Source organism: Biomphalaria glabrata, chromosome 14 (assembly GCF_947242115.1).
Source record: "Biomphalaria glabrata chromosome 14, xgBioGlab47.1, whole genome shotgun sequence".
NCBI classification, from domain to species: Eukaryota; Metazoa; Mollusca; class Gastropoda; family Planorbidae; genus Biomphalaria; species Biomphalaria glabrata.
In genome coordinates this window covers 28,275,826-28,301,218 of record NC_074724.1, presented here as the reverse complement: position 1 = coordinate 28,301,218, position 25,393 = coordinate 28,275,826, and the positions used below count along the sequence as shown (strand labels likewise).

The following is a 25,393-nucleotide window of genomic DNA, read 5'->3' as shown; positions in this document are numbered from 1 at the left end:
AAAAAAACCCTCTTGGCTACGCTCATAGAATCGGGAATATGGATAGTCTTATATTGAAGAGGGGGGTTTTATCTTATAATGTCGGAGGGGGTTTTAAAATCAAAATCTTTCCTAGCTATGCTCTTGGAACGTAGGGATTGTCGTTTGCATTATTATTTTTCGTTTTGTTTTATAGAAGAGGGGGGTTTAACTGCAAAAAAAAAAAAAACGCTGATAGGGGGTTTTAAACTCAAAACCCCATGACTGCGCTAGGGCAAATGATGGTTTAGTATTAAAATCTCATCTAAAATAAATAAATATTTAACCAAGCCAGTCACTAAATCCCCCTCCCCCGGCTACGCCCATGATATATATATATCGTCCTTGACATTGTTTAGTTTGTCGTGAACATCTCCACTATTGCGTATAATGGATGAGGAGGGATCCAACAGTGGGCTACCAACTTCCAAGCTTAGTGTTATCTACAGACAACGCCTCTGGAACTCCCCATTTAGACTTGTGTTTCATAAAACAATTTTGAAAAAAAAAAACAACTTATTTTTTTCTTGTCTCATTTGTTTGTATTCAGACAATCTATTCTAAATAAAGATTTCTGTTTAAATTATAACTGACTAGCTTGACTTAGCAGATGTTTTTAAATATGTTTCATGTGTCGAAGATCTTTAAGAGCAAAAACATTGTTAGATTTCGCTCTGGGGGTGGCCTACAAGCTGCTTGAGACATCATGGACATGCTGCCGTTGCTGCCTTAGTGCCAAAAAGGTCCTTCTGTGCATCTCGGTACCAGGCAATACCATACATGCCTTTACTTGGTAAATGTAACTTCAGTTAGGACGACCTTTGATCAGATTCTTGTGTCAGACGATGTGTTAACGACCTTCACCTCTGTAGTCGACACTTGGTCCTCCCTCGTCTTCGCCTTATTGGGAATCTTCGGGAACATTCTAACGATCCTCGACTTTATTTGTTGGCCATCTAACGTTATCTGGGGTACTGCGCCAAAGCGTGTGTGCGAGACATACACAAGATGTGATATCCAACCACGATTCCACCAAAGCCGGGTGTTTGTGTACATGTGTGGGTGTGTGTTTGTGATGTCGTTGTACGGCTTCTATGTAACTGGGTCATGCTGAGACCAGATGTAGCCTACATCTGAATGAAACAAATGACCCTATTCACAACCATGCGTATTAAGAGTTAAAATCAATTGACCGTTAGGTTTCTGCGGCATCTTCATGATTTAGGGGAATTGGGGTGGGGGGGGGGGTGCAAGGGCGCTGAAGGTAGCTCTGGACACAGCGCTGGACCACGAAGACCATCGCTTGTCATCGAATGTCCGGCAAGTCACTAAGGTGCCGTGTTGGTTGGAGGTACTTTTGGATGTAGCACTTCACTACGATGACCAGTATCATGGCGCCCAGCACCACCAGGTTGACGTTGTAGAGATAGATGGCGGCGATGGCCAGCAGGGCTAAGATAGTGCTCAGGGTATGGACGTCGTAGCCCGCTATAACGAGGCTGGTTGATGACGTAACAAAAAGCTCAGGCGAATCCAATTGGCTTGGAGCGTCATCTGGAACATTATTGTTCATCGGTAGGCCTAATGAAGTTTTGTTCCGTTAAAAATAGTTTGCATGTGTCTGATCCATAGTTTGCAACATTCTGAAAAAAAAAAAAGTGTGAGCAACATAAGTCATAACTAAGTCAAACTATTAATTAGATCTATCTCTACATAGAGGGATAACCTACTCATTTCCAAAGCAATAAAGTGTCAAGTCAAGCCTATATGCTTCAATGAATTAGTTTAGTAGATATGCGTCTTGATAGCCGAACACCTTGTCGTAAAACGACGTAATCAAACGGCCCACAAAGGTGTTCCAACGTGACTTTCTTGACCTTTGCAAAGGTTGAGGTTCAAAGTGTAGGCCTCTATTTATAAGTCGTCGGCAGTTAGGACTCTGCAATGACGCTTTGGAAAACGTGAGCTAGAAACCAAACAGTTCACAACCTTCCTATCTTTCATTCGAGAAAGAATTTGTTTCTTTCAAAAGTTATATCCAGGCTAGTGCAGAGGGCTACTACGAATCTATAATACAAACGTTAAGTCGGTCCTTCTATACGGTTCAGACTGCAGAGACATGGAGAGTCACTAAAACAAATATGGAAAAGCCCCAGACCTTTGCTAACGGATGCCTACGCTGGAAATAGGAATTAGGTGGCCAGAAAAGCTAACCGCTGTCAATTTGTGGGAGAGAACTAGACAAAAGTCCATAGCCCAAGACATCAAAAAGCGAAAGTGGAGCTGGATAGGACACACCCTGAAAAAAACAGCAACCAATGTTGCAACAAGGCAGGCACTTGATTGGAACCCACAAGGTAAGCAAACCTGGAAGAGGTCAGTCATAAGTGAAGCTGAGGATACTGGAATGACATGGGAGCAGATGAAGAAAGCTGCTCAGAAACGAGTTCGGTGGAGAGGTGTGGTTGCGGCCCTATGCTCCCCTGGGAGTGCACAGGATTAAGTCAGTCAGTAAGTCAGAGCAGAGGGTCGAGCTTTATTTTTCCCCTTACAACTAAATTAAAGCCCTAAAGTCATTGGATGCCTCTGAAATAAACTTAAGCAGATACAAGTTGATTGTTTGAGAGCTACGCGCCCTTACCGGAAGACTTTGACCTAGATCTAGTAGCCCATTATATTCTTAATTTTCAGACTGCTTTTTGCTTTGCCCATCATAAGCATAGCAAATGAAAAGACTGCATGTCTTTCCTCTTTATAATCGTCGCTTTTTTTAAAATGATACTACAATAAACTAGACGCCTAGAAGGTCTTAATATTGATAGTCTAGGTCAGTGATGACCTAAAATAAAAATATATTTGACCCGTGATGTGGCGCTATCCGACCCCTCTCGAAACGTTTGCTCACAGTGGTTGATTTACGTAGTTCGTGAGATGAACTCCAGTTAGAAATAGCAGAAAGAACTAATCCTCCGCCCGTAGTGCTCTGGCATGAAACTGGGCCGTATACGGCGTAATGCATAATAGCCCCCAAAGATGCCAGACACGCTCCCCCCCCCCCCCCATTAGCTCCGGAGCTTGGGACACTCGTACAAGATGTTTCGACGCTCTATCCACAGTGACGGCATTGGGAGTCATAGTTCGGACAAAACCGGACAAAGTATGTTAGGTCCTACACTGCGCAATGATTGCTTGGTCTGACCTAGTTTCACATTATTGGACTCTAACGACTTTATTTTTTTTTTCTGATGATCCGGCCTATATGGCACCAGAACCATAAAGGGTCTAGGTCTAGAATATAATAGTAGGCTTAGTGAAGTAGACTGGTAATAGATATGCTTCATATTAAAAATTTTAGATACTATAAGACCTCCGGCTAAAACCAAAAAGGCAGACCACGAATACGATGGATTGACGATATAGAAGCAGATCTACAAAACGTAGATTTCCCATGAAGACGAAAGAGAGATCTGAAAGCATGCCGGATGGCTGCCTGGTCGTGCGGTTTGGGCGCTGGACTGTCGTTCGGATTTATCGACGGTCGAGGGTTCAAACCCTGCCCGCTCCCATCCCCCGTCGTCCTGCGGGAGGTTTGGACTAGGAAGTAAACTATCTTCAACTCTGAAGGAACATCCGAATTATGTAAAACAAACAAACAAACAAAACCCTCCACTGAGACTTGACTGAGATGGGTGGATACAAATAAGTCCCTATGTGAAAAAAATTTAATCTACATTTGATTAGTAGGTCCACTTAAGGTAGAGGGTGTACGCAGTGGCTGAGTGGTTATAAGCACTTGGCTTCTGCTCATGAGGTCCTCGGTTCGAATCTCGGCGAAGATGGGATTTTGAATTTCGCGTGTTTTTAGGGCGCCCTTGAGTTTGAGTCGCCCTTTTAGTTGGGGAAAGTAATGGCAGTTGGTCGTTGGCCAAAGAAACATCTGCCCTATGGATCGCAAGGTCTGAAAGGGGAATTTTACTTCAAGCTAGCTAACTTCTATAAGATAAAGGCACATTCCTCGTTCCACGTGCTAGGACAAAGCTGTACAAATGCTCTTTCTTCCCTAGCGCTATTAGAACATGGAATGGGTTGCCTGAGCTAGCCAGGAAAACCAGTGACTTGGCAGCTAGAATTTAGGTCATTGGTTAATATGCATGACTAAAGAAGTATAGATGCATGACGCGTAGGACGTAATCATCTTCTTTTTTTTTGGAGTAACGTCTGCATCATATAAGATATAAGAATATGCTCGTTAATCGTGTAGATCATATAGATCTAGTTGAGTAGTACTAGTACACTAGTAGTTGATATATATAATAGGCCATGATGAATAATAAGATCTAGGCCTACATTCCAATCTACACCTAAACTTAGATATTCAAGAGCTTATTTTCAACTTATCGTGTTTCTTAAAGGATATTTCATTAAACCAAAACATCAAATGCAAATGAGCCCTATAGATCTACCTAAGGATAAGTTTTAAGATCTAAACAAGAATTTCGGAGAAGACATCCGTAGAGCCATTTTTGTTATAGAATCTAGTTCTGGATCTCTAAAACGCAACAACTTTCTATAAATAGATAGGCCTAGATCTAATAGTGTGCATATCACTGTATTAAAAATAGCTAAATCCAGTTTTAGATAGATCTACATCGTTGATCGAGGCATTAAAAAAATAAAACAAATATTGGGCTGACCACGTCAAAACAAAGGGAACAAGCGAAATATAAAAATCCTTTTTTTTAAAAAAAAGCTTATCTATGGGAAAGAACTCCTCCTTACAAATATATATCAATAATGTATAAGTATAAGCTTATTCAATATCAAACAAAAAAGTTAATTACCAATAATTACTAACTGAATAATTTGTTATTCAATTATTATGTTAAAATTGTTAGGTACCGAGTACAATAAATAATTGTTTAAAGTATCAACTTGATCGAAAAATGCGTGTGCAGAAATATAGCGTTAACATTTATTTAAGGGGACTAGACTAAACCCTACTAATTAAGCCATATTTGTGAATACTGAAGGATTAATCTCCCTTTTTGGTATCAAACTTAATAATATTAATTACTAGTAATTAATTGACTAATTGGTTAGTGTTTTTTATTGATTCATGTCTTGTCTACGCCAATGAATAATTGTGCAAAGTTTCAATTTGATCTGAGAACAGGCTTGGAAGAAATAACGTGTACACACTTTTGACCAGACAGACAGACCTAGACACAGACACACAGACAGCGACTTTCCCCATCAGAAAGGGGGCACTAAAAGTGGATATATAGTTTTATATATTGAAATTAATGTGCATTAATTGAGATCTAAAAATGTAACAATTCCCCGGTTAAATATTATTTTGATAGAAATTAAATCATAACATTAGTTCAGCAATAAAAGTCAGATTATTTGCAAATGAATACATAATGGATCTATAATGTAATAATGAACAATAAACAGGCATTTTACAAAGTGAAATAGATGAATTACAGAAACGGGAATCAAATGTCTTTCCACCCAGAAAAATGTCAATTATTAAGAGTAACAAAAAAAAAAAAAATAGGCCTACCACTTACCTTATCCATGGTAAACCAGTTACACAGACTAAAAACCATAAAAACTCAAAATACCTAGGTATAAATATGAAATATCATGGAATCGCCATATTAATTTCTAAACTATTTAAAAATCAAACAAAGCATTAGGGTTTATCAAAAGACATTCCTACAAATCTAATAAGAATAAAACTAAAATATTATTTAACCTTGATTGGGCCAATAATAAAATATGCATCTTCTGTTTGGGACCCCCCATCCCCCATCCACTAACTCGAGAAAACACAAAGAAACTAGAATAGACACAAAACTAGAATAGACACAAAATAGACACAAAACTAGAATAGACACAAAATAGACACAAAACTAGAATAGACACAAAATAGACACAAAACTAGAATAGACACAAAATAGACACAAAACTAAAATAGACACAAAATAGACACAAAACTAGAATAGACACAAAATAGACACAAAACTAGAATAGACACAAAATAGACACAAAACTAGAATAGACACAAAATAGACACAAAACTAGAATAGACACAAAATAGACACAAGAATAGACACAAAACTAGAATATAAGACACAAAATAGACACAAAACTAGAATATAGACACAAAATAGAGCAGTGAGACTGATAACAAACGATTAAAACAAATATTCACCTTTAGTAAAATCATTAAATTTATACACCCTTCAGGTTAGAAGACAAGAGTATTATACAGTAGCAATTATACATAAAACACTGAAACATAATATTAAGATACTAAAACTAAATCTAATAAAATACTCAGATAGACAAAACTAAAGGCACTTTCCTTGTTTCATATGCTTTGACTAATTTGCACAAATACTCCCTCTTCCCTATAGTGCTATTATCAGAGCACGGGATGGTGTTATGGTGTGTGTGTGTTTTTCTATGGTGACAGTGGGAAGAGGCTATTATAGCGATTGGTTGTGAATGTGAATGGTGCAACATAGGTAGCATTATGTCGTCATTTAGTCTTAGTTAGACTGGAAGGTTGTGTTATTGTAGGGAGTTAGATTTTTTTTTAAAATAAAATTATTTCTTAAGTTTTATACATTTATTTCATTTTATAACAAGTTGATTTAGTCTATGTTGTAAATAAAGTTATATTTAGCTTTGTTCACAAGGAATTAGTTATTTGAAGTTTTATTAGTTAAGATATATGTAATGCCTACAACGATTTATTTGTCTACCAGCTTATTGGTGCTACAAGTCAACGACCGGTAACAACAGACGCGGGCTGTTTGAGTCAGGAAGGAAAACTATATATAATCATCTTCAGCCTTTATGAAGTAATGTCTGCATTTTAAAAGAAAAGATAAGAATAAAATCCAATTTTCCGATGTAAACTTCACATTGAATGCGTAAGTGAAACTGTGGTAAGAAGGTAGCCTATATTTTGTGTGCTTTTGTTTACTCATAAGTGTATTGCAATAATATTAGAAGACATATTTCCTAAAGGATTAAGATTTTTTGGTCCCTATTAGTGTTTTAAAGTTGGCAGTTTTTCGTTGATAAGTTTGAACTTACAAACAAAATGGCCGTCTGTCGGCTAGATCCCTGTGGAATTATATGCATTTTTATTACATATACATCAATTTTTTATGCTGATTATGTTGTGGTCCAGCATCTAGTTATTCCAACGATGACAGAATCGTAAGGCTAATTAAATTTATTGATTGATATGTAACTAGGACGTAACCATTCGTCATTCAGACTCAGTCATTGTTATGACTTGGTCTTCTTGGTCATGAAACTAATGACAGTCACGACAGTAACTCGACTTGAGTCTTGAGTGATTGAGTCATTCGTAGTGACCAAACCAAGACTCAAGCAACTTTTTAGCAAGTTACTACCGTACTAGTCTAGTACTATCTCTAGTTAGTCTTGGTCTAGGTAGTGAGTCACTTGACTTATGACTACTAGTCTAGTATCAAGACAAGTATGACTATGACTTACTTTAACTTACTAATATTAGTCTTAGTCAGTCTATCTAGACTCTAGACTAGTTGAATCTAGATCTAGATGTAGTTGTATTTACACTGACTAGTTAAGTTTAGACCGAGTATTTACATAAATTACATATATCTAGTCTAGATCTAGACTAGATTCTATATATATAGATCTATATATATATATATATATATAGGTAATAGTTTAGATACGCAGATACCTTTGCCGACCACCATGTTGTTTGTTAAGCATATTTATCTCCCTTACCTATATTGAACTTTCAATATAACTTTTTTTAAAAAGAGTTTTTGTTCTTATGCTGTCAACTTATGATTTTTTAAGTGTATTTACTGAAATGAAGGTCTAAATAAAATGTTATTAATAAATTGATGAACTTGTTGTTTCTTCTTTTTTTTTCTACTTATGAAATTATTAATTAAAAAAATATATGTTAACAATTAGATCTATAATTAATATATTAACTCACCAAGCAAAGCGAAATAATGATAAAATAAAAAACAAATATGCATGAATTAAATGAAACACGCATCTATATATACATGTTATGTTTAATTATTATTATTTTTTGAACAAAATTATGCATTATGACTTAGTGATCTTTTTAGAGCAATGACAATAAATGATATAGATCTAGTACGGGAAACTTATTACTATAAGAAATAATACTTTTATGTTTATCTGTTGATGATTAAGACTACAGTTAGATCTATACATTTCTAACGAATTTTGAGCGCTCTCTATTTTCGTAAAATCACACCACGAAGAGAAAGAATTTTATGAAGCTGACACAGATCAGTGTCCCTTTCTCTTTCGCCGTGAGGTCTTCTGAGTGGAGTCTACTGTCTACCAGAGATTGTTTGGCGTGTGTTTTATGATCAGATAGGACTAATGTCTGTGTTTATAACTCTTACCACTACCTCTGGCTCCACCTCTCTTGGAGGGAGGATAGGTCGAATGTAACTAGATCACGAACGTCTTTGTTAAACGTTACGTAGCACCTGTTAAACTATCATGTTTCACAATCTGAAATTTACTTTGCGTAGAGTGGGGAACAAAAGCCAATGTATAAAGAAAAGATAAGAAGCATATACACAACTATTTAGATAATTTATGCATCTTTACTTTCGGAGTTCATTAAAAAAAACAAAACTCCTCACCTATTACACTAGATTTGTTTAAGATGTGTAGTTGTGGGGGGGGGGGGGTAGCGACTCCACCTACCAACCCTTCTCTTCACATGGATCCACTAGCGCCCATGTATTACATTCCGTTACGGAGTCCAAAGCAAGTTTTTCTCTCCCGCCGTACCGTACAGGTGGCGATTGTCTCCGTTTATTCTTACGTACCTTTAAACCCTCGCTGCGCCGGCCATCACACGCGATCTTTGTCTTTACAGCAAAACTAGGTAAGATGTAACATCACCTTCCCCTGCTCGGAGCTTCGCCGGCGCCGTGGTCATATTAGGTCATCTACTGCTAGGATCGCTGGTATGCTCATAAAGGGAGAAGGGCAAGGTACGGTGTTTTACTTGGTCAAAATTTATCCTTCTTCGCTTTCTTTGTCGGTTCGTTTCACCGACATGCAGTTCAACTGAGGTCTAGTCGGATGAGTCTAAGACTCAAACGTGATGCAACATAAACGATGTCACGATCAAAACTCTCTTGGTTGTATCCTATAATGTCGGCCAGCTTCTACAGATAGTTATGTACGACAAAAACTCCCGTGGTTGGATCATATCGTGTTGGCCGGCAGTCTATAAGTAGTTACATCAAGAAGTAGTTACGTATGACAAATACACTCTGATTGTCATAGATTCTAGTCCCCCTCCCCTATTTGGTACTCAGAAGTAGTGACATAGTATTTTTATATTGAAGCTCTTTCATCTCATTGAAGAGATTTGATAAAGCCTTTGATTTTCATCGCCCCTTCCCTATTTGGAGCCATCACAAGGTTACTAACTGTGATGCCATTGTAACATTTTCCGAATCTGTTATAAAAGGAGTTCCCTTCCACTCTTCAGTCCTATCATTACTTTCTCTACCTTGTTGTAGATATTGCTTGTTCTTATATTGTGCATTGTTTTTCATTCAATATGATTATAAGTTACCGTACATAATAAGAGAAGGATAAAGAACTTGTACTTATAGCTACCATATTTTTTTTTAACAGCAGCATATGGAGCTGATGAAAAAAGATACAACATGGGTCACAACTGCAGAAATGCTTGCAGCTGCTACACTACTGCAAAGAGACATATATATATATGGCTCCTTTTGTCTCGAAAGGCAATGGATGCGCCCAAATGAGTCACTGGTTTTGGCTTAATCTTGAGACGGGGCAGAATCTGGTGTGGCTAATCAAGCCAATTCTAGAACGGCAGACTTTGCCACAATTTGTACATGTGTATGCCTCTGATTTAGGGCTAGCAGACAGGGCAGCTTTCTTTTTATCCCTCTTGATTCAATTCTTTTGTTCTCAGCAAGGGTTGTCCCAGCACGCACAGTCTGTCTCCATGCACTCCGGTCTTTGGCTATGTTTTCCCACATACTTTCGCTGATGCCTGAGGCTCTCATGTCTCGTTTGCAGACATCTCTATATGTTAGTCTTGGGCGGCCCTTGGGTCTGACTCCTTCCACAAGCTCAGCATATAAGATATCTTTCGGGATTCTGCCATCTGGCATGCGGGTGACATGTCCGAGCCAGCGTAATCTTCTTTGTGTCAGGAGAGCATACATGCTGTTCATATTGGCCAATCTTAAAACTTCCTGATTGGAGACATGGTCCCTCCAAGAGATGCCCATTATGCGTCTCAGGCAGCGCAAGTGGAAACTATTCAATCTGTGCTCTTGGTACATGTATGTTGACCAGCTCTCACTGCCATAAAGGAGAGTGCTCACAACACAGGCGTTGTAGACTAGGATTTTGGTCGCTGTGGTCAATTTACCATTTTCCCAGACGCGCTTGGAGAGTTTTGCCAATGCTGTGGTAGCTTTTCCTATCCTTTTTGTCAGCTCGATGTCTAAGTCTAGGTTACTGACAATTGATGAACCCAAGTAGGTAAATTCCTGCACCACTGAAAGGGTGTGGTTCCCAATTTGTATTATAGGTATTTCTGCGACGTCTTGTGCCAGGATTTCGGTCTTGGAGAGACTTATAGTAAGGCTAAACTCTTGACAAGCAGCTGCTAAGGCGTTCACTAGCTTCTGTAGACCTCCTTGTGAGTGAGATACGAGTGCCGCGTCATCGGCAAACAGCAGCTCCCTTATCAAGATACGACGCCTTTTCGTTTTGGCTTTAAGACGTGCCAGGTTAAAGAGCCTTCCATCGGATCTGCTATGGATGTATATTCCGTCTTCCAGGGATTTAAAAGCACTGGATAGTACGACTGAGAAGAAGATGCCAAATAGTGTAGGGGCCAGTACACATCCTTGTTTGACACCGCTCTTAATGGAGAATGGCCTGGAGGAAGAACTTTCAAACTGAACAGTGCCCTGCATATTTTCGTGAAAAGCTGACACTAGTTTTCTTAACTTATTTGGGCAGCCGATTCTCTCTAGTACAGCAAACAGACCGCTTCTGCTAACAAGGTCAAAGGCCTTGGTCAAATCAATAAATGCTATGAAGAGGGGCTGCTTTTGTTCTCTGCTCTTCTCCTGTAGCTGCCGAAGAGAGAAAATCATATCTGTTTCTCACCAAACCACAACAAAACAAAATACTCATGGCTATTATTAAAACCTTTATTTCATGATACAAACACATATATACTATCTCACACAGACAACCATATATGCTGCAACATAACACTATTGCATACAAATGGTAATCACTTTGATGTGGTTGTACCACAAGAGGCCACATGTAACTGTTTTTTGCCAAATCCACTGCTTGGAGTATGATGCTTTAGCCTAAATTTTTAAGTGTTGATTAATATTTCATCTTACAATCTATTCAGATTAGATCTATTTGGCTATTTTATTTTTTTCTTGCATGCTTTTAATATCTTAAATAACATTTAATATCTATTATTTTCATGTATTTAAAGTCAGGGTACCGGTATCTATTTATTTAATTACTTTTATTTTGCCAATAAAAGATATTTTGTTAGGCTTAGAGTTATTTTTTTATTACTTTAACTACATGATTTTAATTTCGATTTTTAATTATTTTTCAAAGTACAAAAGATTGTTTGCATTTTAAATGAATTTTAATATTAGATCTAATAGCTGCTAGAAAGAAAGACAAAGCAGCAACAGAAAAAAGTTGGCAAGTAATTCAAGGGAGATAATCTAGTACTAAGCCTTAAAACCAAAATGGCGTATTTCCAATGACAATATATGGTAATAAGAAATAAAACTTAAAAATATATATTTTAAAAACTATTTATCTCCGAGGAAATCAAATTAAATATTTGTAATCTGCATTTTTTTCTGCATATTCTGAAAATATAACAGAAACCTAATTTAGCGTTTCTAGTGTCGTATACTAATACCATGACTGATCTAGTAAATAACTAAGTAATAGTATACTAATAGTAGACTAAAGAAACCTAATTTAGCGTTTCTAGTGTCGTATACTAATACCATCATATACTAATAGTAGACTAAAGACTTTAGTAATACACTCAGACGACTCAGTCATACTCATTTATGATTTATCTAGATCTCATACACTCACAGTTACAGTCAAATGTCATATAAACATATATATAATAGATTCTATTAGGCTATTACTAAAGGTCATTTATTATTAGATAATAGATTCGATCTAAAATAGAATGTCTCTATAGTTCTAAATCTAGAACTCTAAATAGATTATAGTCTGAATCTAAATCAACTTTGACTTTGAGTCAGTTGGACTCTGAGTCTGACTCAACTGACCTATCAACCGGCTACACCGAGTGACTCAGACTACAGTACTAATATATTATATGACTTTCATCTACAACTCTGTCTGTTCTATTGTGTCAATGTGTCACACTCTACTAGGTCTAGATATAATGTAGTACTAAGTGAGTAAGTAATAGTTGTCACTACACAATAACTAATCACTAATTTTATATTCTGTCAACAGACTTTGGGGTGCTTTCTGTGTTGTATTTTTCAACACCATTGTCCTCTTGATGACAGTATCACATCTCAGGGCAGTGTTGTCAGATCCTGGGGTTGTTCCCATACCAAAAACTAGTATGGACTTCTCAGACATTCATTCGGAAAATGCTAAGAGAAAAACAGTAAGAATTTGATCTTGTTGAATTAGAAAAATGTAAATTATTGTATAGATGTAAGCTGTTGTTATTATCAATGATGTAAAAATGTTTATTAAATGTTACTTTCTATGGGTAAGCTATGTTTGTATGTTTCCCATAGGATGACCGGGGCTGGCAGTGGGCAGGGTATGGACCTGGGACCATCAAGAAGACCAGACAGCCTGCTATGTATACAGTGCTTTAAAAAACATTTAGTTACTCTTGATACCTTTCACTTAGCTAGCTAATTGACTGGGCTGAAAACTTTCTTCCTTTGCCACCATTGTGGTCATGAAGTGGCAGCTTTCTGTTAACTTCATAACGTTTACAAGACTTTTAAATGAATTAAGTTTCCATTTAAGAACATATATGTATATGGTTGACAAAGCTAGTAAAGTACTTATTTCACCCACTTTTATGGACAGTATGTTTTGATATTGTTCTGTGGCAAGTACGGGGACAGTGATCTCCAAACCAAGTTGTTCTCGTTAGTTCATACATGAAGGTAATTGTCAATAGGAGCATGTATGAATTTTATAGATGACAATATACAGATTTCCATAAATCAGAACAGCCCCATCTTAATGCACAATTTGACTAAGTGATTTCAACCCCTCCCCCATTTGTTTATACTACTTTTAAATCTTATGTTAAAAATAAAAAATAACTTTTGCTTCTATTTGTATTGAGTTAAATATTTTTATCTCTTTCCTAGAATGATGGCTGGACAGTGTGTATGAAGTGTGAAACTTATCGTCCTCCAAGAGCTCATCACTGTAGAGTTTGTCGCAGATGTGTCAGGCGGATGGATCACCATTGTCCATGGTTTGTGTTTAAACTAGTCAAATAGCGGTACCTTGTTTCACTATAGGTCACACATTAAGAAAAGCCAATTATATAAAAATATTTGTGAATGCTCAACACTATTTTAACATCTCTGGCATTATATCCTCAATAAACCATATCTTCTCTTTACAAATTCTCATATCACAAAAGAGGCCAATCCTTGATACACAACTGCGGTCACAGGTTGTGCATCTGTAATCACCAGATACCTCAACATTGTCACCTTTCTTTCTTCTTTTGGTGCGTGTAGCCCAATCCAGGACAATTCCTTTATGCTTACTTTCCATTTGGGTCTATCCAGTGCTTCTTTTTCCCAACTGTTGATGTTGATTCTAAAGGATCACATTCCCAGGAGCGGCGGAGAAGATTATAGAGTTCTGAGAGCAGGAGTGTAAAGTTGGCCTTTATTACTTCCCCTGAAATGCTGTCACTACCTGGAGACTTTCTATTTTTCACTTTATTTATTGCTTTTTAAGGTCGTCAGAGCTCAGTGGAAGCTCATCCAAGTATTCCAACATGATAGACATGGTACACTGTTTTCTTTGAGGCATAGATATCGAGGTAGTGTTCTATTCATCCTTCTAGCTGCTTGGTTTGGTTGGTAATTTTTGTATAGAAAGGGGCTGGTTTGGACACTGTAGGACCCTTTATTATTTCTTAAGGATATATACATTCTTGCATTTTGTTGCAGGCATCCCTCCAGAAGTTGTGAGCACACTGTCTATCAATTTTGTTTTAACTTTTTATTTACAATTTTGAAAGCCTGTAGAGATTGTGGGCTAAGGTTTTGCCTTGAGTGTGAGGTGTGCAGATCTCTTTCTCTTGATTCAAGGTTCTATCTGTGTAAGGAACACCTGAGACCATTCTACATTTTTTTTGTTTTCGACTCATGACACCATTATAATGTACTTCATAGATTAATAGTTTTTTTTTTGTTTAGGAATATTTACTTTTTTTTTTTAGGATCAATAACTGTGTGGGAGAGTATAATCAAAGATTTTTCATACAGTTTTTATTTTATGTAGGTAAGTGTCAAGGCTATATATGCACTAGTCAATATTTGTGGATAGATGGTGCTGTTATAAAAATAGAAGGCAAAATAAAAAATTAGATATAAATTGTCAATGTTCTGGTACTGGTAGTTTCTGCAGACAACAGTTCTCAAACTGTTGAAAAATCTCCATTGAAGAATGCAATTGTCCAGAATTTAAAATGGCTAAAGCCTAAATATCCCCATTGCAAGATTTTGATGGCTCCTTAAATAATTTATATGCCACTGTGAGAAGCTTGGTTCTGCTTGACCATATCAGTGCAGATGACTGTGATAGTAAAAATCTGAATTTACACAATGACACAATTTCATTTTAACCACAAGTTCTGCTGCATTCCAGTCTTTCAGTGCCTTCTCTTGATAGACAGGATATTTTCTTATTGCCAGCTTGTGAACACCGAATTTTATAAACTCTGGACAGTGATGACAGGAATTTTGTATATCATTATTACATTATTATCATGAGTATGGTAATTTTATTTAATTATTAAACCTAAGTTACACCACCTTTGGCTATTATTATAATTTTTTGGCACTAATTTTATGTCTTGGAATTTATAAGTTCTCCTGGAAAACTCATGGAATTTCCTATTGACTTTGGCGCATAAACCCTGTAGAATAGAACCATAAAATTGACAGGACCAAAATGAAAAGAATTGTGTAGCATCTTAGCTTCTAACTCTAGTTATTATCTAGTGCAAAAATCAGTTTAGCTAATAGAAAACATTTAGAAATATATTGACACATTGCTTTCTCTGAACACCCAGGTATGGCCAGTGTATTTGCCATTACGATGGTCATTGTTTCCTGGACACTTGAACCAAAAGTGAAAAAGGAAATTAAGCATACAAAATTGTAAGTACCAATTCTTAAAGTGTTTTTTTCTGAAAACACATAATTCTTTTTTATCCAAAATTTTGTTATAAAATTCTTGATTTGTTTAATCAATTTGACTTAAGTTATTTAACTCAGACTTAGAATATTTAACTGAGTTTTTCTGTGTGTGAGGGACTTAAACCCCCCTCCCCCCCCAAACAAAGCTTCTTACCTTCTCTTTTCTTAGGACACATGTCACACATATGGAGTTTTGAAATGTTATCTGGTACGGATCTTCTTATAGCTACAAACCTATTTGAACATGTAGTCATTAATTTAAATTAATTGTTGCTGTGGCAGGTTTGGACAAAGGTTTTCCACATAAGAGATCTTCGTTAAAGTGAACTTAAGTGTGGGTGGAGGAGGATGATTAAGTGCAGACAATAAATAAGTTCTGGTGGTAATAGTAAAACCAACTGAAACAAGTCTTGAAAGGGTTCTGAAAACCTTTAGATGGTCAATTCCCAGCACATTATTTCCCTGTCCACTAAGGTATTTGCAAAGTTTCAATTCCCAGCACATCATTTCCCTGACTACTAGGGTACTTGCACAGCGTTAATTTTTTTTTTTTTTTTTTTTTTTATAATTATTGAAAAATTCTTCTAATAGAATAGTTAAGAATGTAGAGTTTGTTGATGAATGTTTCTGTTTCTTTCAGAATCCATTCAGTCATTTTGGTGATAGAGAGTATTTTATTTGGTTTGTTTGTCATTGCCATTGGATGTGATCAGGTACTCACACAGTTTTAACATAGATATTTCTTAGTTGTCAGGGACTTTGATTATTCAAATAGTTCTGAACAAGTCTTCAAAAGACATAGCTCAGGTTTAAACATATCCTTTTTTTTTTTTCAGAGCCATTTAAAGTCATAGTTAATTAACCTTTAGGTCCAATCAATCAAATAGTTATCTGCCGCATACCTGTTAGCATCATCATCCCTGTAATTTCTGTTTAATGCAAGTCTAATTTGTCATCCTTGACTTCTTTGCCATTTTAATTTTTAAAGTTTTGTCCAATGAGTGAAACTCCTCCATTGAAATAATTCCTCCTAAAAGAAAAACTCTCTCTTTATATATTAACTGACCTATGTATAATTTCCCCTTCAGAGCTAAAACTATTTTGTGTATACTTAGCTAGTAGGCTACCTATGAATATATTTTGTGTTCCAAATTTGTTTAACTAACATATCTGTCTGTATTCCAGATGTCTGCAATATTGCATGATGAAACAGCAGTTGAACATGTCAAGAAAGAAGGTCATGTTCGAGTTAGAAAGTCAAGATTAACTTTATTACAAGAAGTTTTTGGCAGAAGTAAGTTTTGCTCTCTGACCTCTGCACTGACATTTTAAATATTTGCTATGTTTAACAATAGCTTACTCCCCTTTCATGCTGTACATTTAGCCTTACTTTAAAACAAGTAGGCTTGCCTAATATGTTTTACTTTTATGTATTTTTATTGGTTAAGCTCTTGAAGTTCCCCTTTTTTAGAACAAGTTTTTTTTTTCATGATTTCAATATATTTTATGCAGTCACTTTGTATTTTTAGTAGAAATTATATCTAGCTACAAATAAGATGAAAAAAAAAAAACAAAATCTGTTTCCAGGTATTTCTCTGTCACATGTAAAGATTTGTGTTTTTACTTAGGTCTAAATGCAGTCTCACTGTTTTCTTAAGATGTTTTGCACTCTTATTGGTGTACTAATAAACCCTCTTCTAGATTAGAAAAGGGAAAAGCTTATTTTATCAAGGGGAGAGAATAAACATATTGTGCTTCTTGATCAAGGGTATGTGAGAGCTTGGTTGTGGTATTCTGGAGAATTTGATTTTTTTTGGTAATATTATATTATATATTTTTTAATTCTGTACAAGGCTTGTCTACCATCAACTATAGTTTGGAGCTTTACTCTGCAATTAGATATTTAATTATATGCATTTTGAGTCATTTTATTCTTTTCAAGATTTAGTATCTCTGTTGACTTGTATGACTACTGATTTTATTCTTTTCAAGACTTAGTATCTCTGTTGATTTGTATGACTACTGTACAACTGTCATATGAACCTCAATATTGATTATGCTGTGATATTGGATTACATCCAAGTGTAGTTCAATTTATCATGTTAACATTTCCTAACACCTTTGTCAACTGTTGACTTGGGTGTCTAATTTAGAGCTAAGTTTAGTCAACTCACTACAACATTTTAATATCCAGCTGAAACACCAAAATGTCCATTGGACCAGATAAAAAAAAACAACAACAGATAAGCTTTCCCTTTACATGGCTGCACAGTTTCATAAGATATGGGCATTTTTGTTACAATTGTTTGTTGTTTGTTTTCCTTTAAATACATTGTTTTACATGTTTCAGATGCTCCTTCAGAATTGAAGGTTACATCCTCATTACAGGGGGCAATAGGGACAAAGAGTGTTCAAACCCAGGACTATCGATACAACAGTCCAGAGTGCATACCATACGACAGGCAGCCTTTAAACACTACTGCTTCCTCATTTTATATTCTTGGTTGAAAAATCTTAATACATTTCTTCTCCCTTATTCTCATTTTTATGTTGGAGTGTCCAGATGAATAGACCAATATATGAGATGAACTGCGCAATGGTTTCCAAATCAGGGAGCTCTCCTTATAGTTTTCTTTCTATTGAGGTGTTTTGGGGCCAGTGTCTTGTACGGGCCTCTTGGTAACGAGAGCAGTTTTGGAGGACTTCTTCAGCTTCTTGCTGCTGAGCTGTCAGCTCTTTTGCAGACTGTGCCAAGGAAAAATAGTGTGCTACTTTCTTCAGTTGTTCAGCACTGCCGTACAGGGTGTCGGTTATGTTGGGCTGGAGTGGTAGTAGGGTCTGCCTAAGGTGGATAAGAAAGGGGCATTCAAAAAGGATATGGTTTACGCTTTCATAAGGGTGAGCGCAGTGTCTACAAAGAGGAAGTTGTGAGGGATTTATTTTATTGAGATGGTAATTTAACAGAGTACATGGTCAGCATCCTTTTGTGACACTCCACATGTGCGGATTTCACTGGTTCCAAGTTTGAGCTTCCAGTACATATGTTGTCTCATTCTGTTGTCCCAGGTCCTGAGTCTAAAGATTAGATGTTGATCTTGCCAGGCTGGCTTATAATAGGCATCATCTTTCTTGTGATTTGGATGAGAGCTTGTCCATTTCTCATTTATTTTATTTACTATTAGTTTCTTCATTGCTTCTGGATATAGTACAATGTTTTTAATTGTGAATTTGTTCTCCCACTCTTGGCGAGTGTGTCAGCCATCTTATTTCCTTCTAGTTCTATATGAGCTGGTATCCATTGAATAACATCAATTTCTACATTTAGTGAAATAAATTCTTTGGCCAGAGAAACTGTACTTTTTTTTCTACCTACTATTTAAAGGGGATCTTGTGGCGTTTCAAACATTATCTGTCTTGATGCTGATAAATTTATTAAAATGCATTATCATTGTTCATAGGTATAAAAAAAAATGAAGTATAATCTGTCAACATAAACGTAATCATAACAATCTTTTCTAATCTGCATTATGTAGCACAAAAAAGCAAGTATTTTATCTTGAATACATTTTTAATACATTTTATTTTACTCTACAGGTCATCCCATACTCTGGTTGTGGCCGTTTCAGATGGACAGACCCAAAGACACATCAGATGCCATATTGTATAATATATAATCAGTACCTGTACAGCAATTTTTTTTACTTTAATTTATTTTTTCGCTCATTTTATGTAAATACCATTACTATTGTTTTACAGTTGGTCAAACACTGGAGTTGATTTTATTATCAACATTGTTAACAGAATAATGGGGATTTTCCATTACATGTATTCCATTGTGTTATACTTATGACATAAAAACTGTTTATGCAATATGTTTAGAGTGTGTCATTCTAAATTCAGTTATTTGGTTGCTGTGTAAATTTTTTAAAATGATTTCCTCATAAGATGTGAAAGTCAGTTTTTTTTTAGTCGAAGTCTTTGTTCCTTAGTTTGAATTATATTTGGAATTAGTTGACACGGACATTGAAGATATGTTTTAATTCCAGCCACCCAGAAAGCTTTCAGACTTGTTTGACAGACAGCCACTTCTTCAAACTGAATCTTCATGTACCAAAACATTCTTTTAACACAAACAATTTTCATTGCATTGGATTGCTGGTTATTAGGACCAATATGATCACATCCTGTTTTAGTCCAATTAACCAGATTTGGCTGTAATTTAATGCTAGCCTAATTGCTGCTAATTTTATTTATATTCATTTCCATTATAAAAGGCTAAATAATATCAGTGATTAGCAAACGTGGTGTGTTAACATACAAATACTAATTGCCTTTATTTTAGCCTACAAAAAGGCTAATGACCACTTAAGAGCTGGATGAACTATGGGACTTTTGTGGAGATGTCATATGACTTGAACTTAACCACTAGACTACCCTATCTCCTGATCTAAGCTGACACAAAGGCAGAAATTTCTTGAAACCTAAAATAAGAACCATCGTTGAAATGTTTTACCTACTAGTTCAAAAGTTCGAAAACAGACATTTCATATGTTAAGATTTGATGCATTGTTCTATATTCCTTGAAGACTGAACAGAAATGAAGTCTTGTTCTTGAAAGAGACTAAACAAAAATTAAAGTTTTATGTAAATTTGTTGGACTAACATGACAAGATTGCTTACATAGAAGTAAATTTTTTTTTTTATTTAAAACCACAGCGTTATAGTTATGTGTCTAAGATTGTGTTTTTAATAGTGGTTTTGTTATAAACAGAGAGTCAGTATTTTCACTAGAGTGTTTGAGACTGTGTAGGATACAAACGGTCTACAGTTTTTTGTTTCCTAAAGTAAAATCAGTTTAGACTGATGGTGATTTGTATTTTATTTGTTTCTAAAAGTATGCTTGTCAAGTTGTAAAATCTGACTTTGTAATTAACTTTTCACTTTTATAATAATAATAATTTTGTGAAAATAAAAGGAGCAGCTAATATAAATTTGTTTCTTTATCAAAATCTCAATTTTGTGTATGTATTCAAATCGCTTGCTTCCTCGATTTATTATATAATTTGAAACAAAAAAAGGCGTCAAGGGTAAGACATTGTTTTTCCATAATGTTGCTTTGTATTTCAACAAATTTAGTGTTATTTCATCAATGTTGCTTTGTATTTCAACAAATTTAGTGTTATTTCCACAATTTTTTTGGGTGGGGGGGTTATTTTAAAAAACTTTTGTTTTTCAAGATTTTGTTTCACTTGAATGATTTTTAAAATAGAATTTTCAATTTAGTAGTTTTATATTTTTTTATTTGTTTGTCTTGTCATGTTTCTATATTCTTCACTTTCCTTTGGGCAGCTACTGTAGTGACACACTTGTGTACTGTTGTTGCTTGGTCATAATTGCTCTCTTATCTTTTTTTTCATATGATTCTTCTTTGGTTATAATAAAAGTGTGAAGAGTAAGGAAGAATGCAGTTTTTACAATTATTTTGACGTTCAACAGAATGAGAGTCTGAAAAGCTTATTTCTGAATGTATTATTTGATGCATAAGAAAATTAGGTCTATTGTAGGTTTTTGAGTTATAGATTGAATTTGACTGCATAATGACAGTTTTTGTTAATTTCTATCTAGACATTTAACCAATTCCTTTTTTTTTTTTTTTTTTGTATTGCATTTTCTCGTTCACAAAGTCTGCCTTTAAGACCAAATTTAATGTCAAACAGCCAAAATTTAATTACTTTATCTGGATATTTTTGCTAATCATAAAGAGACTAAAATTGCTTGTGTTTAGAAAGATGGTCATGTCATCAGATCTAGTTTGGTGCTCCAACGGTTCAACAGACTACGGGTAAGGTAAAGGTGTGAAAATTGCTTTGAGAAAATGGTGTATCCTTTTTTTTTCCTGTCTTCAGTGTCATTCCCTGAGTCATCATCACAGACCCAATTTAGTTTTATTCTACTTGGAAAGTGGTAGATTTTTCATGTATTTTAAAGATTGTTGCTGTATATTCCTGCATTGATCTCTTGTTGTTTTTATTCTCTCTCTCTCTCTATACTATACACAATATAACATAGAGACACCTACTTTAACTAGCATGCAGAGTTCTTGTCCAAAGATCAAAGAGTGCCAGGATACTGGTACTTTTGACTGACCAGTACATAAAGATTCTTTTCCTGTTGGTGCTAAATTTACCTGGATCTAAATTCACCCATCTACATTTCTAAAACTTTACTATTGTGCTTAGATGACCACCAGTCCTTTTCCTTTGACTGACCTGCCAAGGGCTCAAACCTGGGACTTGCAACTGATTATCTTAGAGCTCAACCCTTCATCCACCAGGTCCATTCTTTGATTCTGTTCTTTGTATACAGCTTTCTCAGCTCCTTGATCAAAACTTTTTCTGACCAATATCTTAGGGTGTCCCTGCTGTTTGCTAAGCCATTTACAACTTTTTTTAAAAGCACAGTATTTAACCAAGATCTTTATTTGAAGTTAAATGTATTATTTTTAAACTTGGCTTTTTCTGGCTTTTCCTATTTGTTCAGATGCACCTTTAATAGCTTCAGATACTTTGTTCAGATGTATTTCTTTTGGCTTTAGATACTTTGTTGGGATGTAATCTGTGTTTTAATATATTTCCAGATTGAACTTGTCTTTTGTCAAGACACTTAAAACCAGTTAAAAAATTTAAATACAAAATTAAATTGAATAAAAAAGATTTTTTCCTATTCATTCTCTGACACTTTAGTCTCATGTTAGTTATTGGTGACTTTGCCCCATTCTTTAACACCTCAGTCTTATGTCTCTACAGTAGCAAATACTTCACTCTGGTGAAATATCTCACTGACCTGTAATTTAAAGTCACAAAATGCTGATATGCAAAAAAATATGGATCTGGAGCAGTTCGAAATCAATTTTTGAAGAATCAGAGCTGTGTGAAATTGATTTTAGTGTTATCAATGCATTGTGAAATTGATTTTTTTGTGAAATCAGATTTGTGTGAAATTGATTTTAGTATTATCAGTGCAGTGTGAAATCGATTTTTAGTGGAATCAGATTTGTGTGAAATTGATTTTAGTATTATCAGTGCAGTGTGAAATTGATTTTTAGTGGAATTAGTTTTGTGTGAAATTGATTTTAGTATTATCAGTGCTGTGTGAAATTGATTTTTAGTGGAATCAGAGCTGTGGGAAATAAAATTTCTTAATAAATAAATTCCTTACTCTTAATGAATACTACTAATTAAAATGTTTGCTCTCTGTATTTGTTAACTAGGGTTTGACCAACAGCAACATAATTGTAGTTTGTTGCTATTTAAACAGTTTCTTTAATGTGGGGAACAAAGTTACAATGAACAACAGTATAAAACAGAAAAATGGTGTTGATGGTAAACCCAGTTGTTTTTTTTTTTTGTTTCTTTTTTTTGTTTTTTTTTTTAATTTGTTTTTCTTATGTGTCCTTACAAATTGAGATTGTTCAGGTAGATACAAAGATGTTTTGTTCTATTTATTGACTTGCATATTTATATGAATGGTTCTATTTATTTGCACAATGAAATTATTAATATCTTATTTTATTTGCTGTGTCATTGTGATTTATCTTCTATAATCAGTTCTGTCTGGCCATTTTTTTTTAAACACTATTTTGTGATACATTTCTGTACGTCAGTCGTTGATGTGGTTTGAGAAAATCTATTTGTAATTCTTTTATGATGTGTTAGCAGTGGATTATAATTTATAAAGTATACATATAATGTTATCTTGTATTCACCTTCAGTTGTTTATTCAGTTTAAATCTCTTCTTTTAGATGTTGTAGACTATTAGTGAAATGCTGTGTCTTTCATTGTCTTTTCAGTCTTCTGTACAGTACCTATATATACAGTAGATATGTACAGTACCTATATACACAGTACCAAATCATTCTTGCTAATGTTCACATCTTGTAAGCTTGTGACTACCATGCTACATTGTCCCATGCTACATTTTTCCTGCTACATTGTCCCATGCTACATTGTTTCTTGTTTCCTCTTGCTTTAAAAGTGTTGTTTTTTGTCTACACCTTTGGACTGCTTTGTACAAGAATATATATTCATTTTTTTATCTCTAATGTTTTGACATTCCTAGTTACTGAGCCATAGGCTGAATGTAAGACACAAGATCAAGCTTAACTTTCATTTGGCTGAATGCCCTTTGATTGCCATGTTCTTTTGGTTTGTGTATTGTATTGTTGATTGTTACTTTATTGGGCATATGTCCTTGAGCCCAATGTTTGGCTCTGAAAAGAAATGAGATATTTAGAGTCATGCCCAGTCAGATTTTATAAACTGAAGATTGGAGCCTTTAGAAAGAGAAAGATTTTTTAAAGGTCCAGCAAAAAGGACTTTCACAAATATAGATCAATTATTTTTAAACCCTGCCCAAGACACTCGGAACCTTTACGTGCCAATGAGGTCAGTGTTACTGAAAATTATATATATCTCTATACTGTCCATTCGACAGTTAAATTCTACATATTTTAGAATTGACTTTTTTTTTTTGCCGCTGTGCAAAGCAAAGTGTGTTTTTTTTTAAATATATATTTTTTTAAAATATTTTGTTTCTTTAAAAAGGATCCGAGTTTTCAATCTCAACTTGAAAAGAGTTCGTTTGTACTCCTAAGGAACCGGAAACGTACCCAGTTCCCAATCGGAGGTCCAGAATTATGTCCCTTTAGGAGAAGTCCAGATTAGCATAATAACTGCCCTTGAGTGAAGTACTACAACATAGTACTGTCCTGTCCCTATTTCTTTTTCATCCTCGCTTAGCAAGACTTTGGAAACCACGAGTTTTTGTCTATGTGTATGTGTGTGTGTGTGGTGGTTGAAAACATGACTTTCTGGGTGTGCTTTCTTTCGCAACTACAACATCGAGGTTTCAGAAGGTTGATCTTTTTTTTTTCTTTGCTGCGTCTAGCTGTTTAATTTATTGTTTCTTTGATAGTTTTTCTCCCCCCTCCCCCCGCCCAGATACTACTAGACTAAATGTCCACTTGTGTAAAATTGTTAAGTGTTGATGACGAAATCAAAACGTGTGCACATTGAAATGAAACAATGTCTTTTGTCTTACAAGTGGGTGCTATTTTTTTTTTGGTCCAAAAGCGTTGGTCACGTGACTGTTAACAATGATCGTCTGCATTTTTTTTTTACTTCCCTCCATGGCGTGCCCGTGTGCTATGACTGTTCATTTGATTTGACTTGTGAAACTGAACATAACCAGTAACTTGAGTCTTGACATGAAATAAATCATTGAACACATTGAAATGTCTCTTATGAAATGTTTCTATGGCTTAGAATTCTGTAATTTATGATTTCGCTTGTTCTAATGTTGTTGTTTTTTCCCCTCTCTAGTTTAGCCCAATTTCTTCATGACACACCATGGTATCAGCTTTTGTCTGCCCAGATTGTGCAGCTTCGTTGATGAATTATTCTTATAGCATGAATTCTGTTTTACCTGGGATCCACAATTTGAGCTGACCTGTCCCCAGAAGAGTAGATCTTGGGAAGGCTGCGTCGATCTTTGCTAGACCAAGACCAAGAGTTTGGGAAAACAGGAAGCTCACTGCAGCGACCAAAATGGAAGTTAACTAGGCAAGTGCTTTAAGCAGGCTACTGTACGGCAGTGAGTCATGGACCGCCTACGCAAAGCAAGAAAATGATATATTTATTTCACGTGCTGCCTCCGAATGATCCTAAAAATCGCATGGTACTCGTTCGGAAGGGTCTTCCCAGCATCTTTTACAATCCTCAGA

General features: G+C 35.4%; 1 protein-coding gene and 1 long non-coding RNA gene across 3 annotated transcripts; one reads left to right on the top strand and one right to left on the bottom strand.

Moving 5' to 3' along the window:
- Window positions 1-616: 616 nt before the first annotated feature.
- Window positions 617-4,569, bottom strand: LOC129922643 (uncharacterized). Its single transcript, XR_008774567.1, has 2 exons — window positions 4,482-4,569; window positions 617-1,661 (listed from the first exon to the last, which is right to left on the bottom strand). It is a non-coding gene; the product is annotated as an uncharacterized LOC129922643 (long non-coding RNA).
- A 2,556-nt stretch (window positions 4,570-7,125) lies between these two features.
- LOC106074069 (palmitoyltransferase ZDHHC3-like) lies at window positions 7,126-24,905 on the top strand. 2 transcript variants are annotated; one of them, XR_008774822.1, is made up of 9 exons: window positions 7,126-7,257; window positions 12,646-12,805; window positions 13,536-13,645; window positions 14,630-14,691; window positions 15,485-15,572; window positions 16,252-16,324; window positions 16,797-16,905; window positions 19,206-22,589; window positions 22,654-24,905. XR_008774822.1 is itself a non-coding variant. In XM_056010817.1 (8 exons), the coding sequence occupies exons 1-8, from the start codon at window positions 7,139-7,141 to the stop codon at window positions 19,283-19,285; spliced, it is 801 nt and encodes a 266-aa protein (XP_055866792.1). In that variant the 5' UTR covers window positions 7,126-7,138; the 3' UTR covers window positions 19,286-24,905. The 2 variants fall into 2 exon arrangements, 1 of the variants encoding a protein (XP_055866792.1); XM_056010817.1 differs by having other exon boundaries at window positions 19,206-24,905.
- Window positions 24,906-25,393: the final 488 nt, after the last annotated feature.